Genomic DNA, 19,415 nt, shown 5'->3' with positions numbered 1-19,415 from the left:
GGTAAGAGTAAAGCCGTGTCTCTGCCTCTGTTCCCTAAGATGCTGACACTGTGGGGGAAGGTGTTAAGACAGGGCCTTATTGTATACCATTGCCTGGCCTTGAACTTATAGTGATCATCTTGCCTCTGCCTCCAGAGTGCTCCAGGGCGTGCCACACACCAAGCACCAGCGTGTGGTGGTGGAGGTGGTGATGGCGGTGATATTATTGAGAAGACGTTCTCATCATGTAGCCCTGGCTGACCTTAGACTCAGAGTTCTGCCTGTTGACCTGGAACATGCCATTATCCTTTATTCTGAAAAGAGCTTCAGTGTAACACAGATTGTCCTTCCTCTGTGGTTTTGTCCTATGCTGCCTGAATGGATTGATGCCACCCACGGTGGTGGGGGTGGATCTTTATTACCATTGACTCAAATGTTGGTCTCTTCTGGCACCATACAGTCACACTGAGAAACCATGTTCTAATGGCTATCTGGGGACCCATTCACCCAGGCAAGTTGAGTTTAACCATCGTATAAACTGAACCATTGCCTTGTCAATAAATTAAATGGGTTAAGCATTAAACAATTCTCGTGTTTTTAGATTTCTCACTAGAGATGTTATTGAAATACTTTTCTCAGTGAGAGTAAAGTATAGTACAGCTGAATTATGATGAATTCTGAGAAAGTATTTCCTGAATAAGACCTCCCTCAAAATGATTTTTGCGTTTAAAGATGTATTTTGTGATGCTTTGAAGTTGTGTATGTATCTTTCTCAGCCTATGCCATACAGAGGTGGCTTTTCTCTGGCTAAACACCTTTCAAAGTGAAAGGGTGATGGCATGTTCAATTTAAAGAGTTATTGGATTTTAAAGAAATATTTTTTGGCATCAGTCCATGTTGAAGCAGTTTTAAGTGTTTGAAATGGCCATCTGAATTTCCTACATTTACTCAAGAACTCAGGAATAGATATAAAGATGCACTATATCTCAGACCCTTAGTACAAACACAAACTAGTCTATGAAACTATTTCCAAACACTCAAATGATGGTCTATAGTCTTCTCGCCCGAATTTTAAACTTTTAACTAAGTTCTAGGGAATAACAGTTTGTCAGCGTAGAAATCTGACAGAACGTGTATCTCAATAGTGAAAAACAATGTATAACAAAATACCTCTGATCACAAAGACACACTAATCCATCAGGGCTAAAAACCCTGCTGAAATCTAGCCACATCCTTGATAGCTGTCTTTTAAAGAGACCTGTGAAAATTTGGCCTGAAAGGCAAACCCAGACTGTAATACAAATTCACATTCTTATGGTCTTGATTTCCATAAGCCAGCTAAGCAGCAGTACGCTCTCCCTCTCCCCCTCACCCTCTCCCCCTTCCCCTTCTCTCTCCCCCTCCCCCTCTCCTTCTCTCTCTGTCCCTGTCTTAATTGATCTTCTTTAGGTTACTACAGGAACTCTCTTTTCTCCATCAGTTACAGTGTATCAATTTCTGTGCTATGGACTGACCTCAAACAATGTATTATCAACAAATGCTTAATATAAACCAAATTAGGCTAATAGAGTGTATAGCAGAGATGTCCTCAAATTTTGTCCTGCGTAAACCCTAGAAGAATTTTTTGGAAAAAAAAATCTATGTAATACCTTGTAACATCTTAAAGGTTAATACATTTATCGTGAGTGTGCACAGTTGTGATTTATGTTGCACAATAAATTTGACATTTCAAAATTAAAGAAGTCTATTTCCCCTTTAATTTAAATTTAAATTTTTAAAAATTTTTTTCTTTAGATATAATTACTAGAATAAAATAAAATACAATTAACACATTCAGTATTTTGCATCTTTTTAAAAATATTTCCCCTTTAATTTAAATTTAAATTTTTAAAAAATTTTTTCTTTAGATATAATTACTAGAATAAAATAAATAAATACAAATAACACATTAATTCAGTATCGTGTGTCTTTTTAAAAATACATATGTCTTTAGTGGAGATATTTCCATTGCTTGTGTTTCCCTTGAACTCAGATTTCTTACTACCTCTCCCTAGCAATGTGTCTTAATTGCCATGTTATTTTTAAGATTTATTTTGTTTTTGGTTATAAGTGTCTGTGTATGAGTAGGAAGCCAAAAGGAACTGAGTTACAGACAACTATATACATCCCAGTATCAGTGCTGGGAACTGAACTCGGGTCCTCAGCAAGAGCAGCCCATGCTCTTAACCACTGGACCATCATTCTAGTCCTCCCTCTCATTTTTCAATATAAGAAAACCATGTGCATAAATTGAAACATAATTATTTTAACTTTTGTGATCATCAACTTCTAAGTATTCATTTTTCTGGTTGACTTCTCTTTTTTTTTAAGTTATATCATTTATGAATGCATTTTAGTATAATGTCACTTTAATAAATAAGTATTAAACATTAAAAAGGAAATCTAGACCAGGAAGATGACCTTCATAAACATAAAGTCTTGAGTTTGAATCCCAAGCACCCATGTAAAAGGCAGACACAGCAACTCTTGTCTCTAACCCTACTGGAAAGGCGGGTCCCAGGGACTTGCTGATCAGTTGGTCCTAACCAAATTGACGAGCTTAGGCCAGTGAGAGACTCATCTCAAAAAGTAATGTGGATAGGGTTAAGAGGAAGGCACCTGATGTTGACCTCTGACTTCTACATATGCATACACACATATGCACACACAGAAGGGGAGGGAGGAAATTCTATGTATTAATAAAATTGATATAGAAAAGTTATGTTGTCTTGATATGACAGTACCTCCCTAATATCCCTAAGTTGTATTGATATAGGGTGTTCAATGTTCCTGAGGCTTTTCCGTGCTGAGCATACACTCTAGAAGGTTTGCAGTAAATGAGAACAGTGCTTTTTTATTGCAAAGTAGGGAGAAATGACTGTCAGAGGAGGAATGGAAAAGAACAGTTGGCAAGATGCCCCACCACAGGTACATTTTCCAGTAAAACCATTCACGCCAGCCCAATCTGATGACTCTTGTCACAGAGGTTCCTAAACCTCTGCTTTCCTAAAACACAAATGTAACATCACTGAGTAATGTTTATGGACAGTGCATGCTTCTAGTGCAGAGATTTCAAAAGCTATTCAGACACTAGGTTTTCAATTCCCTTTTCCAGAACTACCCCACAGAAAAACCCAACACTAGGGCTCTTAACTAGCTGAAAATTTGAGGTGAGAATATTCAAGATTTCACTGTTGTCTTGTGTTCTATTAATAGTGCTAATATAAAGTGACAGAAAATCCAAGAACCATGAATCAAATTTATTTTCCAATTTCATTTATAATAACTTTCAGTAAACTAGCTATCTTGTGATGACTTGTGATATTATAATAGAAGTCAGATTTTGGGCTTCTGTTGTCCTAATGACTCTGTGGGCCTTAGTACCCAAAACAAGAAAGGTCTCAAGCCACAGGATGTGAAAGGACCAGGCCCTCTTGGGAAATTCCGAAAGCCAGCGGAATAGGCAGCAGCAGGAGCCAACTCATGATTTCCTTTCCATTCATTTCAGAAGGACGACCCCGATGATTCCCCGATAGAACTCAGCAAAGTACAGAGCGTGAAAGCTGTGGCCAAGAAGCGTCGGGACCGCTCTCTCCCTCGGGCTTTTGAAATCTTCACAGACAATAAGACCTATGTTTTCAAAGCCAAGGATGAGAAAAACGCAGAGGAGTGGCTGCAGTGCATCAACGTGGCGCTGGCCCAGGCAAAGGAGAGGGAGAGCCGAGAAGTAACCACATATCTGTAGGGATTCGTACACCCGCTCTTATGGCCACTCAAGACAGGCATTGTTAGTGTCAACAAAGAACCCACCATGGCACTATTGGGTTTCACTAAATACCAGGGAAACCATTAACCCTAAGGAGAGCCTAAAATGGCAGGGTTCTCAGTAAACCCCTTGCCCTCACAGATCTTGTATTAACTCCAAGATTTCTGCCTGAAGACATGGGAAAGAGAAACCATGGAGATCATATTGAATGGAGCACATAGGTCAGGAATGGAAAGTTAACGAATAAAAGAACTTCTGTAGCTATGTGATTTATGAATGTAAGAAAACAATGAATGAGACCAGCAAGAGGGCTCAGTAGGTAAAGGGCACTTGCTGCCAAGCCCCATGATCTGAGTTCTAGCCCCATAACTGACTTGATGGAAAGAGAGCCAACTCTTGGCGTTATCCTCTGTTCTCTGCATACCATGGCACATTCTTAACCCCAGTTTAAAAAAAAAGAAGAAGAAATGAATAAATAAATGGATGGATGGATGGATGGATGGATGGATGGGTGGATGGGTGGATGGGTGGGTGGGTGGATGGATGGATGGATGGGTGGATGGATGGGTAGATGGGTGGATGGGTGGATGGGTGGGTGGATGGATGGAATTTTAACCAATAGATGCCTGAAAAATCTATCTTGAAGGAAAACCATATTAAAAACAATTTTTAAAAAAATGTTAGGAAAAGTTGAACTAAGGTACTCAAAAGAAAGCTGTTAACTTTATTATATTAATTAGCTTTCTGTTGCTATGACAAATACCCTGACGAAAATAACTTCAGGGAGAGAGGATTTATTTTGGTTTATGGTCCCAGAGAGAGAGCGAGTTCATTGTGGCAGGGAACACAGGGCAGCAGGCAGAAAAGGCCTGGCACTACCAATGGACGCTGGCTGATTCTGATTTCCACAGGAGAAGCGGAGAGGGTGGGAGGCAGGGTATGGTAAAACCACAAACCCCACCTCCACGGATCTACTTCCTCCACCAAGGCTCCGCCCTCTAAGAGCTCCATAACTTCCTGAAACAGCGCCACCAACAGGACCATGTGTTCAAATACGCGAGCATATGGAGGCAATAAAATTGTTTAATTATTTAAATTGCCACACTCAAACATTCATCTTCTCAACACAAAGGATGGCAGCACATGTTACAATGATTCTTACTCCAGTTACATAATCAAATTTAGGCTCTTATTAGAGTGTAAATTGGATTTTAATGTTTAGACACATGGTTCTATCTACTGTCCAAGGCAGTAAGCATAGAGAATAAAAATAGAAAGACACCTTTTCTTCTTTGTAAATATGCCTCACCTCCCTTAAACCTGAAGATTTTTTTTAATTAAAATTCTGTGGTTTTCTTCTCTGTGTTAAGCGTTGTATTGCCCAAATTATAAGCATTTATTGGTTTTTCCCATTATCCTTATATAATTTTTGAATTAAGCTGCCATAGGCAGTTTAGGTGACGTCCAGTGACCCATGCCCTGTAATAATGTTCTGCCCCCTGAGTGGTGGAGGGTGGAAACTGAAACTTGCTTCTAACATATAATATGGCAAAGGTGATAGGACGGTCCCTTCTACAATTGTGTTACATTACAGCAGAAACTTAAAAATTAACAGATGAATTAAGGTCCTCAGATGTCTTTAGTAAACTGATATGTCCTAAATAGCCAGATTATCAGCTAAGTCATTTACAAGAAGAGGAATATGTCAGACCGTCCTGGTGACCTTGAATAAGCTGCCACAGTGCTATAGCTACAAGGCAATGAGTGACCTTTACCTACACCCACGTGACCCTGAAACAGTAGTGAACCTCTCAGGACCCAGGCCATCACCATCCTGTTGGCAGCCATGAGGTTCTCTGCTCAGAGAACTGGGATAAAATGGACTCCTCCCCACAGCAACTATGCAGTAACAATGTATCCTGCTTTAAATGCAAACCATGTGGTGATTTGTTATGCACTGATTAATTCATATAAAACCCCGCTGGTAATATATCAAAGATAACTTTTTTCTGTGAAATTGATTTATTATGTATTTTAGCATAGAAGCCTGGAAAAGTTGTCACCACATTGACACTACCGTTAACTCACTCGCATAGGAAATGTAAAAGGGGTCATACTTGAGCAAAGAAACTTAATTCAATTTTAACATGTTAAGTTTGAGGATATTATGAGCCACAGAAATTATTACACACTGGAAATAGAGTTCAAGAGGTCAAATTTTGGGTCCACCGCATATGTAGGTAATTGTGAAAGATATGGAATTGACTGAGTTATATAAGAAATGGAGAATTGAAAATGACCTCTTGGGGTAACAATATTTAGACAAAGGCAGGTTAGATTAGCTAATCAGTATTCAGAGATGATATAGCCCATGAGACATGATATTACAAAAGCTAAATTAAGAAGGATTTTCAGGATGTCAGCAATTTGAAATCCTGAAGATAAAGCTTGACTTTCATAATTAGGAAGCAATTGATGTCACTAGTAAGAACAATTTCATTGGAACAATGCAGTAAAAGTTAACTTTCAATGTGTTGTAGGAATCGACTGTCATATTTTAATTTTTTAATGGTGGAGTTGAGGTGAAAGAGCAGAATAGATGAATGGTTTCTTATTTTGTTTTTAGGTGATGTCATCATAGGAAGGAAAGCAGTTTAATAAATATAGACAAGGAAGGACGAGATCAGGGTTGCTAGATGTAATAGAGAATAATTTTTCGGGGTTGGGGATTTAGCTCAGTGGTAGAGCGCTTGCCTAGCAAGCGTAAGGCCTTGGGTTCGGTCCCCAGCTCCGAAAAAAAAAAAGAGAATAATTTTTCAAGTTCTGTAACCAGGGGCCAGGGAAATGTCTCATTTGTGAGAGAGCTTGCCTACAAACATAAACCCCTGAGCTCAAATCAGCAACACATACATGAAAAGCCCAGCATGGCTTTGGGGGCCTGTAACCCTGCACTGGGAGTTGGAGACAAGTAGGATTCCAAGAGCTCCTTGGCTGCTGATAGGGTGAACTTCTGTTTCAGTGAGAAACCCCATATGGTGGTTTGGATGAGAATGGACCCCATAGGCTTATATATTTGACTACTTAGTCGCCAGTTGGTGGAACTATTCGGGAAGGATTCAGAGGTGTGGTCTTGTTGGAGAAGGTGTGTCACTGGTAGATGGGGGTAGATGGGCTGTGAGGGTTCAAAAGCCCATGGCACATCAAGTTAGCCACCTGACAACCCACCTCTGCCATGTGACATCTCATGATGTCTGCTCTCAACTGTGGCTCCAGGACCATGCCTGCCTACTGCCTTGCTCTCTGCTGTGATGGAAATATATTTAACCTCTGATACCATAAGCCTCCAATAAACTCTTTCTTCTATACTTGCCTTGGTCCTGGTGTTCAGTCACAGCAATAGAGAAGTAACTAAGACCCAGTCTTGAGGCAAAAAGGCAGAGAGCCACAGAGGAAGAAACCTGATGTTCTGCTTTAACCCCCACATGCATAAGCACTCACATACTCATATGCATGTACCATACACACAAAACGCACACACTCAGACACATATACACACATGCATGCAATCTGTATGAGCAACAATTTACTGAGAACCTGCAAAGCAACAGGAACCATACCTGGCCTGGAGATTCCAAAATAAAAAGACAACCTCTTTATTTCCCCAGTACTCAGCCGGATTTTTATTGAAAGCAGAAGCATACGCTCGCACGCGCGCGCGCACGCGCACACACACACACACACACACACACACACACACACACACACACACTGTAGGCACTGGAAGGACATCCTTTCATATGAAGTTGACCAGAAAGAGGGTGAGAATAATTATAGGTGTAAATTATTATCTGAGTGATGTTTTTAAATCTACCAGCTCTTTCTTTTTCTTTAAAGGTGTATTTCTTATTTTATTTTATACGTGTGAGCATTTTGCCTACATGGTCTCCAGAGGTCAGGAAAAGGGTGTGAGATCTCCTGGAACTGAAATTACAGACGAGCCACAATGTCAGTGATGATAGTCGAGCCCCGGTCCTCTGAAAGAGCACCAAGTGCTTTAAACTGCTGAGGAGTTGTCTCTCCAGCCCCTACCAGCTCCTTCTTAAGATCCAGAAAAAAATATCTAGCTGCTTTAATCAAATAGTCATGAAGTGCTAAGCAGCTTGGTGACAGTCGTTAAAGTAAATTCCAACAAGGCCCTCATGCCTTTCTCAGTGAGAGGTTTTAATAAAATAATGGTAGAAGGCAGGATAAATGGTTCTGGGGTCAAAAGACCCAGCCTTCCCGGTCTTTCAAAGGACTGAAGTTTAATTCCCAGTACCCACACTGATGACCTTACAACCACCAGTAACTCCCTCTCCTGGCCTCTGTGGGCACCTCATACATGTGCACAAATGCACATTCACAAATAAATAGTAAAATAAAACTTTCTTTTAAAACATAGACAATGATTTTTTTCCCACTAAGTTCGTAGACTAAAAATAGCCTGAGCCATCAGCTCTGTGAGGGCAGGCGACTGTTTTCACTACTTTTGACAGAGCCTTTGTCATTGCGTTAACTAAATGCCTCTAATTTGGAATTTGGCTCTTGGTGCCTGTGAACCAGATTCTACTGGTTTCGTTCCGTGATGCACAATCTCAAAGGCAAGTAAACTCCCCTGGGTTCTGAACCACTGAGCATCAAAATCATTTGTCACCCAGGGAAATCTCTGTCACTTCCTCAGCTGTCGCCTCGGGCATGCCGCAGCCAGGCCTTCCCAAGATTGAAGAAGAAACCATTTTTCCAAATATGCTGAAACCTTAAAAAGCATGATTAAATTTGTACTTGTGGACAGAAATCCAATTTGTTTTCATTTTTACTTCATTTTGATTATTTTTTTCCTTGCAGAAGGCCTTCAAATGAAAATATGTATATCTGAGGTCTTTATCTGCTTAGTTCTTGAGAACTTTTATTTAATAAAACATAAATGCTCTATAATTTCTAATACTAATATTTAATCTTTGGTCGCTCATGTCAAAACACACTGGTAATTGGTTCATCTTCTATCCACCTTCTTTCCCTAGGAGCCAAAGGCCTATTTGTGATGCTGCCATAAACAAAAGTGAGAGGAAGGAAGACAAAATGAGATGGGGAGATCTGGGCAAAATCTAAAGGGCACTGCAGAGAAATAAATACCATGACTTAAGAACCCTGAAAAGGATGACCACTTCTCTGAGTTTTTAGAGAAAAACAAAACAACAGAAGTAACTTAGGATTCATTGCTCCATTTATCCCCAGAGATGTTCCTGAAAGACAAAGGGGCTGAAAAACTGTCTTCTGCAGCACAGCGACTAGGAAAACGCCATAATTCTCTTAGCATGGACTCATGTGGATTCAAATTATTATCTTATGAAAGGACATTATTAACTAGCAACTTACTCCTCTTTCATCTCTACATTGGGCAGAATAGCATGTTAAAAAAAAAAACAGATCAGCTATAAGCAGTGCTTCGTATAAAAATGTTCTGCAGACTTTTACCTTAATAAAAACGTGAGAAAGTCTTGCCATCTGATTTACCAGGAAGAGATCAAAATGTTACAAATGAAACTGCAAAACATTGTATTAATGATAACATTGTGTTCAAGGCATCAGTGTTACTGCTACTTAAACTTATTTGGAGGGATTTAGCAGTTACCTCACTCTGCTTGGTATGTCATTCCTTCCTATCCATTTCAAGAAGAAAATAAAATGTAGTCATTCTTGTAGCTGTCTTAGTTAGAGTTTCCATTGCTGAGAAGAAATACCATGACCAAGGCAACTCTTCTAAGGACAATATTTAACTGGGGCTGGCTAACAGGCCCAGAGGTTCAGTCCATTCTCATCAAGGTGGTAGCATGGCAGCATCCAGGAAGACACTGCTTGAAGGAGCCAAGAGTTCTACATCTTGATCTGAAGGTTGTTAGGAAAAGACTGTCTTCCAGGCAGCTAGGAGGAGCGTCTCAAAACACACCCGCTACAGTAGCACACTTCTTTCCAACAAAGCCACACCTCCTAATAATGCCACTCCCTGAGCCAAGCATATTCAAACTGCCACAGTAGCTCTATGCTGTCTTTTCTTAGCAAATATTAGGTGATTGCTTTGCAAGCCCATATGGAACTACAGCCACTTCTCATTGGTTCTCATTATGGTTTGCATCTGACATGCACCCTTACAAACACACAATCCTGGCCATCAACCCGTGGTGTGAGTGTGTAGCTTTTAGCAGTTGGAGCCTAGCTGGCGGGAGGTTTCAAGGTTTTATTACCACTGATTTCAGTTTTCTTTCTCCGAGTTCCGGTCTGGCATGATGTAGGAAGAGCATTTCTAGAAGACACCTTTACAATAAATATACTAAAGACAAAATAGAGAGGCAAAGTTGGCAACCAAGACAGAAGCTGGAGAACCAGAGGCAGAATAGCAAGGATGGGTAGGTGGGATGGGTGGGAGGGATGGGTGGGTGGAATAGGTGGGTGGGATGGATGGCTGGGATGGGTGGCTGGGATGGGTGGCTGGGATGGGTGGCTGGGATGGGTGGCTGGGATGGGTGGGTGGAATGGGTGGGTGTATAACTTTCAAAGACGCTACACAGCTCCCAAGGACTAGTTTTCATATGTACTTGCTGAGCTATGATTTTTCCATCGAATGAGCTGAGATCACAGATTACCACTGCTGTATGAGCCTCCTTCTATTGCCCCGTTTTGCAAGGCCCTACAACCATGTGCTTGTAGAACAGGGACCAGACCTTCCAGGAAGCTTAGCTCCCGGGCCCTGACATGAGAACCCCATCCTTGGCAAAGCATATTCCAGACAGACAATCTTTCCTTCCTTCCCCAACCCCATTCACGGCACATATTGAATTCATTTATTTCAGAGAAAGCATCTCTGAGGGCCTAGGTGGGTGAGAAATCCTGGATTCCTTGAACATCTGTCTATAAAATGACCACCAAATGCACTGTGCTTGCTTAGTCCCTTTATGCCTCTTTTTCCGAAGCTTAATGCTTCCATGGAACAGAAAATGAATTCCGTTGATTTTCAATCAATAAGTGACTACCTTTCACTCCAGTGCTAGGAATCCAGAGGAGTCAAATAATGTCAAAGCACTTAAGTGGCAGACTCACCGTCTCAGCCAGGACAGAGTCCTGTGAGATCCCATTAGAAGCCGAGAGTCACAGGTCCCAACACTCAGAAAGCCGAACTTTTCTTATTTTGAATTCTTTTAGAATTGTTTCTTACCTCGTTTTGTTTTCAATTACCAGTCCACTCATGTCAGTAGACAATCCACAGTCTAGGTCTGCACACGAACACTCCCACACACGTGTGAGGACTCGTTGACTGCTTTCTGCTTTGCAGAAACTGATCTCATTTTTTATTATCTTATATTAAATTTATATCTCTGATCTCTCCACCATCACTCCCTTTACCACCAGACTGGGATCTCATACAATCCGAAGGAACGCTCACGTATATTCCACGGTGATTACCAGTCATTTATACACATCAGATTTCCTCTGGAAATGCTCCGTTCACTCCTAATCCAGATCCACCATAATATGGAAGAAATGAGCCAAGAGTCTTTGTACTTACAAAAGAAAAGCAATGATTTGGTCTTCTAAACTGGCTCACCCACTCCATCATCAGGATAAGGCACATCCTTTCAATCTAGCCCAAACTACCATCTAGATATGTCCGTCTTGGAAAATTAACCATCATACCATGGGCACATATACCTAAAGTGCTAAATTAAAGACAATTTAACTACCCATCACACAGATATCTCACAGGGGGCCTATCTCATGATTTTCCATGAAATCACCTCTCACATATCTCTACATGTTTTGGACATTGCTGTACTATCCCCATCTCTTCAACATGCTTCACTTCACTAAACAGAATCTCATGCTTTTGGAGACATAGAGCTTGCTGGTCTACCTCATCTTCCTGTACAGAAGGCCTTGGCTTGTCATTATTGGCACGTATCATTTCTAGCTGTTCACTTTTGGAAATGGAGAGGCCATTGCTTTCTCATCAGTCTGTAGCTCATCAAAATAATTTGCTCTGATCATGAAATAACATATCTTGTAGATAACTCAGAAAACTATTAAACTGTAAATAAAATCTCGCATAATCAGTCAAACATTCAGAATCCAACACGGTCAGTGCCATTTTCAAATATTGGTTCCCATTAGGTTACTCATTGCTAATGATCTTTGAAAATGTTGCCTCTCCTAACTTCTAATCATTAGCCCCACTTCACTCTCTCTTTTGCGACCACAAATCATTCTGCACCAGTTACCCAGGACATCCTTTAAAATAATGTGATTCTGGCATTAACTTAACCAATACTTAGTGAACATTCAGAACATGCCTGGCATGAAGCTGGGATTCTAGGACTCAAATAAATCATTCATGCCTTTAAGAAACATAGTAAGTCTTACTCTGATTCCTTTATTTCCCCTGTTCATGAGGAATTCATCTGTGTCCTGTGTCCCCTTCTCTAACGGACACTCTCTGTCATGGTCCCTTTCTAATTTCCTAGCTTCTGGGGTTACTTTGGGTTATATATTCAAATCTAAAGATTCGGAAATGGGATGTTAAAATAGGAGTAGATGTGTGGTGTTTGTCTCGCTGTGTTGGGTTACCTCACTCATTATATCTTCCAGTTCTATCCATTCTAACCTGCAGAGTGCATGAGTTCATTTTTTTCCTCGTGGCTGAATAGAATTCCACTGTGCTAAACATCACGTTTACATTATACATTCATCAGTTAAAAGACATTCAGTTCGCTTCATTTCCTAACCATCGTGAATAGCCTTTCAGGTCCTTTGGGCATTTACTAGGAAATGGTATATCTGGGTTATAAGTAGATCTAGTCTTAGGTTTGTTGAGAAGTCTTCACACTGATTTACATAGTAGCAGCATTCACCAGCAATGAAGAAAGATCCCATATTCCCATATCTTTTTATCCATGTCCTCATACCTTACCATCCATGTCCCCACAGATCACCATCCATGTCCTTACATCTGACCCTCTATGTCCCCACAGCTCACCATCCATGCCCTCATAGCTCAACAGCCACATCCCCACAGTTTACCAGCATTTTTCAGGTGAGATGAAATCTCAAAGTGTTTTCATTTGAATTTTCCTTATTGCTAAAGATATCAAACATTCTTACGACATTTGTCATTTTTGTTTCTGCTTTTGAGAATACCCTGTTCAAATCAGTAGCCCAGTTTTTTTTTTTTTTAATTAACTTGAGTATTTCTTATATACATTTCGAGTGTTATTCCCTTTCCCAGTTTCCGGGCAAACATCCCCCTCCCCCCTCCCCCCTCCCCTTCCTTATGGGTGTTCCCCTCCCAACCCTCCCCCCATTGCCGCCCTCCCCCCATAGACTAGTTCACTGGGGGTTCAGTCTTAGCAGGACCCAGGGCTTCCCCTTCCACTGGTGCTCTTACTAGGATATTCATTGCTACCTATGGGGTCAGAGTCCAGGGTCAGTCCATGTATAGTCTTTAGGTAGTGGCTTAGTCCCTGGAAGCTCTGGTTGCTTGGCATTGTTGTACTTTTGGGGTCTCGAGCCCCTTCAAGCTCTTCCAGTTCTTTCTCTGATTCCTTCAATAGGGGACCTATTCTCAGTTCAGTGGTTTGCTGCTGGCATTCGCCTCTGTATTTGCTGTATTCTGGCTGTGTCTCTCAGGAGCGATCTACATCCGAGTAGCCCAGTTTTAATTGAACTGTTTGCTTTCTTGATTCTTCATTTTGTGTATTCTCTGGATATTAACCCTCTATCTGATGTACAGCTGGCAAAGTTTCCCTCCATTCTATGAGCCTCCCCCTCACTGTACTGAGTTTCCTCTGCTGTAGAGAAGCTTTTTAGTTTTCTGAGGTCCTGTTTGCCAGTTGTTGACCTTAATTCCCTGGAATGGGATCCTCTTCCTAAAGGCCCTTCCCGTTCATATCATGTAGAGTATTGTCTGTCTTTCCTTCTAGCTCTTTCTGTTGTCTGTCATTCTCAAATGCTGTTGGCATTTTAGAATTATTTTTAACTTAAATTCTGTTTATGTCTCATCAGTGCCAATGTGATAGAATTTGAGTTTTCGTGACTCTGCTTACTAGTGAGGTTGTATTTTTCCACGTGTTTACTGGCTTACAAATTTTCCTTCCCTTGAATTCCTATTTATATTTTACATGTTTCTCCAATGAGTTGTTTGTTGTCTTCTTACATCAATTTTAAGGGATGTTCATATGCTTCATGTGTGCACCTTTTGCTCCTCTCTAATATTTTAATTTTTACCCATTGGGGAAGTGTAATTTACCTGCAATAAACCTGATATAACACAGATTATTCAGTTATGAACTTTTACAGTTTCATAAACCCATAATATTAGCAGCCAAAGCAAAATGCAGAATATTACTATAATTCCTGAAAATTCCTCAAGCCTCTTTCCAGAGGCCTCCATCCTATATTAAATTGGGTCACATAAATAAGATTACAGAGTATGAATTCCTCTATGTGTTGTTTCTTTCCCTCAGTGTAACATTACCACCTCTGTGATTGATACAACCAGGACAGAATCTATTTATTTACTCTCGAGCAGGTAGTCATGTGTGATGTTTCTAGTTTGGACTATTGTGAGTAAGACCGGCCATGAATGTACTTACGTGAAATGCTTTGAGATATGCTCTTGTCCTGTTGGCCTAGAGATGGGATGAAACCTTCCAAATGCACAGTCTATCTCCATAGCGTGTCTCATGATTTGAACTCTACTGTGTGTTTTCATCCCTGTGCTTCATTCCGTGTAATTGTTTTAGATCTGTCTCCTTTCTCCAGCTGTATCCTAGCCTTAGTCCATGCACCAAGTCTCATTTTCCCATTCCCGGGATTCCTATTCATTTAATCTTCTAAGTACTTTTACAGAATTTTATTCCTTTGTCTTTGTTTATGCTATGAGTCTTCACTGTCTGTCTGCTGAGGCGCTCCAATCACATTGTTTCTTGCTTGTTTGTAGTAATTTATTTTCTCGAGTGCCATTTTGGTTTTGGGGGGGTTGTTTTGTTTTGTTTTGTTTTTCACTTTCAAATGCATGTTGGTGAAGTTTTAGTCTGTGAGAGTTATTTTGGTTGGATGTGTATTGTATTTCATTTTTAAATTAACTTCTTAACTGAATGTGGTGATGCATACCTTTAATTCCAGCACTAAGGAGACAGAGGCAAGTTGATCTCTGTGAGTTTGAAGACAGCCTGATCTATGTAATAAGTTCCAGAACTACATAATGAGACTGTCTCACACACACACACACACACACACACACACACACACACACACACAAACAAAGGATTGACTTCCTTATAGTCCACTCTGGATCCATGGGTAAAGAGTGAGCTATCAGGACTTGTTACAGGAAGGACTTAATTTGAATTAAATAAGTCATTAACTGTAGAATTGAAGCCCAGGCTGGACCTTTAAGCAAATCTGGTCTCCACTGAGGAAACTCAGGATGCTTTCTTAATGTCAGCCAATGTGGGAATATGCTACTGTCCTTGAGGTAACACTGCTCAGTGCTCACCTCCCTCACCATGCCCTGTTCTCTCCACCCACTGTGTACCTTGCTTCCCACACAGAAGCACTATGTCTACGCTCCTATCAGACAGAGAGACTGGGTGATGTGGAGTAACAAGGCTGGAAAAGCCAGCAGCTATAACAAGAGGCAAACAGAAAACTGAATCAAGAGGTGAAGTTCGAGAGAGGCAGGAGGAAAGGCTTGAAATGTACACAGTTTTACAAAATGGCGGCCTGGCTAATGAAGGCAAGTTCTGGGGCTTTGCTCCACAGAAGGCTTAGACGTGAGAGAAGCCAAGCAGACCCTCACACAGAAAACAGTGGGTGTAGAGAAAGGGGACTCCTTACACACTGCTGGTGGGGACATAAATCAGCATAGTCATTTTTAAAAAAACAGTATAGAAATTTCTCAAAAGGTGAAAAAAAGAATTATCTTACAAGTCAGCAATCCCACTTCTGAGTATTTATTTAAAAGATTTATAGTTGGCATACTAAAGAGCGGTCTGCAGCCCCGTGTTTCTTAAAGCACTGTTCATAATAGTCAAGCTGTGGAATCCGCCTAAATGTCATCCAGTAGATGAATGAGTAAGGAAAATGTGGAGAGTGCATACACAACATTACCATTCAGCTTTTAAAAATAAGGAAATTCTACCATTAAAACAACATATGCAGAACCGGAAAGCACTATAGTCGCTGAAGTTTGCCAGGTGCAGAAAGACAAACGCTGTATGTTCACGGCACATGCAATCTAAAACCACTGAGCTCCATTGAAACAGAAAAAGCATTGGTTACCAGAGGCTAAGGAATGCAGGAATCAGGAGTTGATATTCAAAGTATACAAAACCCAACTAGACAGGAGAAAAGGGAGGGGGTCCTTTTTCAAGGTCTACTGCACAGCATGGTAGTCGTAGTTAATAGTACACTGTGTGCTTCAAAATCACTAGGGGAGGAAATCTCAAGTGCTCTCCCCACAAAAATGATAGGTATTTGAATGATGGATATGCTAATTAGTTTGATTGAATTATTCTATATTGTACCCATAAATCATAATCATTTGCTGCCCTATAACTATATAAAACTATAATTTGCCAATTTACGATTGTAAATGTTTTAGACAGTTGGGACAAAGCAAAAGAGAGAAAATGAGGGCATCAAAGAGATGATAACCAACCAGGACCTCAAGAACTGAGGATCTGAGCACAAGATAGAGTCAGGAATTCATTGCAGACATTTTTTTTATTCACTTTGCATCCCAATCACAGCCCTCCTCCCTCCTCTCTTCCCAGTCCTACCCTTACAGGTCCCCCCCCCCACTGATCCCTCCTCATCTCCTCAGAGAAGGAGAGCCCTCCTTGGGTACCACCCTACCCTGGGGCATCTAGTCCAGCAGGACTAGGCACATCCTCTCCCACAGAGACAGAACCAGGCAGTCCAGGGAGAGAGAAGGGGATCCAATGTCAGGGAACAGAGACTGAGACAGCCCTCATTCCACTTGTTAGGGAACCCACATGAAGAACAACTTCTGCATTTGCTACACATGTATAGGAGGTCTAGGTCCAGTTCCTGTATATTCCCTGCTTGGTGGCCCAGTTGGTGAGCCCCCAGGGGCCCAGGTTAGTTGAGTCTGTGGGTCTTCTTCTGGTGTCCTTGACCCTTCCAACTGGCTCAGTTCTATCCCCTACTCTTCCACAAGACTCCAACTGATGTTTGGCTGTGGTCTCTGCATCTGCCTCCATCCACTGCTGAATGAAGCCTCTCAGGAGACAGTTATGCTAGGTTCCTGTCTGCAATCATAGCAGAGCATCATTAATAGTGTCAAGAGCTGGCTCTCTCACATGGGATGGATCTCAAGTTGGGGCAGTCCTTGGTTGGCTGTTCCCTCAGTCTCTGCTCCAACTTATCCTTGTAGACCAGATAATTTTTGAGGTTTTGAAAAAGCCTCCTCTCAGACATCCTTGACCCAGGGCTTCTCTGTGTCCAGTTTGCTTCTGATGCAGCAAGGACAAAGAATTACACTCCTAGCCATGAGTTACAAATAGATTCTAAGCCATCATAATGTCCTAAAGACTAAAGTAACTATTTATAACTAAGGGTTTGAGAGAGAGAGATCATTGTTTGGGCTCCAGAAGTTCAGCTGTAAATAATGAAAACCAAATGTCTGAACTGACGTGAGTCACTTTCTTCCTCCCAGCCAAGACACTCCCACCTGCCTAAGACCAGAGAAAAATCTCACTGGGGAGAGGGGGTTAATGAACGAAAAAATGAGTGATTATGCATAAATCAAGGTACCATACCATAGGTGACACATGCTCGTGACTAGTGGACATGAGTCACAGAGAAAGGAACCTCTACTCTCTGCAGCCGGGTTGTGAGGGCCTCAAAAGAGCACATCCAATAGAGGGCTAATATCCAAAATATATAAAGAACTCAAGGAAACAACCCAATTTAAAAATGAGGTACAGGTCTAAACAGAGAATTCTTTTTTATATATATAGTTTAATGTATTTTAATAGCAAACTTACAGGAACAGCACAGAAGACAGACAACATTAAAAACAGGTACTCACATGTAGGACAACTCCGTTAGAAAAGTACAGTGAATGGATGGAATCTACCGTATGATAAAATGCTACAAACACCATTTAGTTGCTGTCAATAAGAAATTTACTTATTTTTTTAAAAAAATCCAAATGCTGGCATTGTCAGGAAATTTTTAACAGGTTTATTTATACTTGTTATAAAGTCGAACTGTTGAAGTGTGTTCACTGAGCCATTTTGCTTGCATTAATGCTTTACATCTTGCGTTTATATTAAAATTCACACACGAATGAACGTGGAGAAACTGCCAATACCTGATTCTGTCCCCTATGTTTCCACTCGCAATCATATACTTAGGTACCTTTGACCCCATGGAAAAAAATATCTAACATTCAGAACTACTGATAACAGGAAGAAGAGGGGAAAAATGTTTTTTGAGAATGAAATGTTTCCCCTCATAGTGGACTCTTAAGCACGTTCTCCCTGTATGCGGCGTGCTAGCTGGATGTCTTTTGGCATAATTGTTACACGTTTGGCATGGATAGAACACAGGTTGGTATCTTCAAAAAGACCGACCAGACAGGCCTCACTTGCCTCCTGCAAAGCACCAATCGCTGCACTCTGGAAGCGCAGGTCTGTTTTGAAGTCCTGAGCAATTTCTCACACCAGATGCTGAAAGGGGAGCTTGCGAATCAGAAGTTCAGTGGACTTCTGATAGCGTCTGATTTCTCGGAGTGCTACAGTACCAGGCCTGTAACGATGAGGTTTCTCCACCCCTCCAGTAGAGGGCGCACTCTTGCGAGCGGCTTTTGTAACCAGTTGTTTCCTGGGTGCTTTACCACCGGTGGATTTGCGGGCAGTCTGCTTTGTACCAGCCATGGTATGAGCACCTCCTTACTTACCCGTCTTCTCCTTCAGCTGGAGTTCAGCAAGCGAGAGTAAACAGAGAATTCTTAACAGCAGAAATTCAAAGGGTTAAGAAATGCTCAAATGGGGGTTGGGGATTTAGCTCAGTGGTAGAGCGCTTGCCTAGCAAGGGGAAGGCCCTGGGTTCGGTCCCCAGCTCCGGAAAAAAAAAAGAAAAAAAAAAAAAAAAGAAACACTCAAATGGTCAACATTCCTAGCCACCAGGGACATGCAAATCGAAACTGCTTTGAGATTTCTTACACTTACTGAAGAGTTAAGATCAATAGCACAAGTGAAAGCTCAGGCCGGCTTGGATGGGAAGTAAGGGCAACACTGGTCCATTGCTGGTAGGAGTGTAAACTTGTACAGGCACTATGGAAATTAGTGTTGTTGTTCCTCGGGAAGATGAGAACTGATCTACCTCAAGATCCAGCAATACCACTCTTGGGCATATACCCAAAGGATGCTTCATCCTACCAGAGACACTTGTTCAACCAAATTCTTTGCTGCTCTACTCATAATAGCCAGAAACTTGAAACAGCCTAGATGTCCCTCAACAGAAGAATGCATAAAGAAAATGTGGTACAGTTACGCAATGAAATATGACTCAG

At 41.2% G+C, this 19,415-nt stretch overlaps 1 protein-coding gene and 1 pseudogene across 7 annotated transcripts in view; one reads left to right on the top strand and one right to left on the bottom strand.

Moving 5' to 3' along the window:
• Veph1 (ventricular zone expressed PH domain-containing 1) overlaps positions 1-18,035 on the top strand; it is a 254,919-nt gene extending 236,884 nt beyond the window's left edge. For 6 of the 7 annotated variants that reach the window (XM_008761051.4, XM_039102624.2, XM_039102623.2 and 3 more), the window contains one exon: positions 3,527-18,035. In XM_008761051.4, coding sequence (XP_008759273.1) covers positions 3,527-3,763 — 237 coding nt within the window. In that variant the 3' untranslated portion in view covers positions 3,764-18,035. The remainder of the gene's footprint in view (positions 1-3,526) is intronic. The other variant, NM_001014171.1, reaches the window with a different exon arrangement.
• A 282-nt stretch (positions 18,036-18,317) lies between these two features.
• On the bottom strand, positions 18,318-18,842 carry H3f3a-ps8 (H3.3 histone A, pseudogene 8; annotated as a pseudogene).
• Positions 18,843-19,415: the final 573 nt, after the last annotated feature.

This window comes from Rattus norvegicus, chromosome 2, assembly GCF_036323735.1.
Source record: "Rattus norvegicus strain BN/NHsdMcwi chromosome 2, GRCr8, whole genome shotgun sequence".
Classification (NCBI taxonomy): domain Eukaryota; kingdom Metazoa; phylum Chordata; class Mammalia; order Rodentia; family Muridae; genus Rattus; species Rattus norvegicus.
This window is presented reverse-complemented; position numbering and strand designations above follow the sequence as displayed.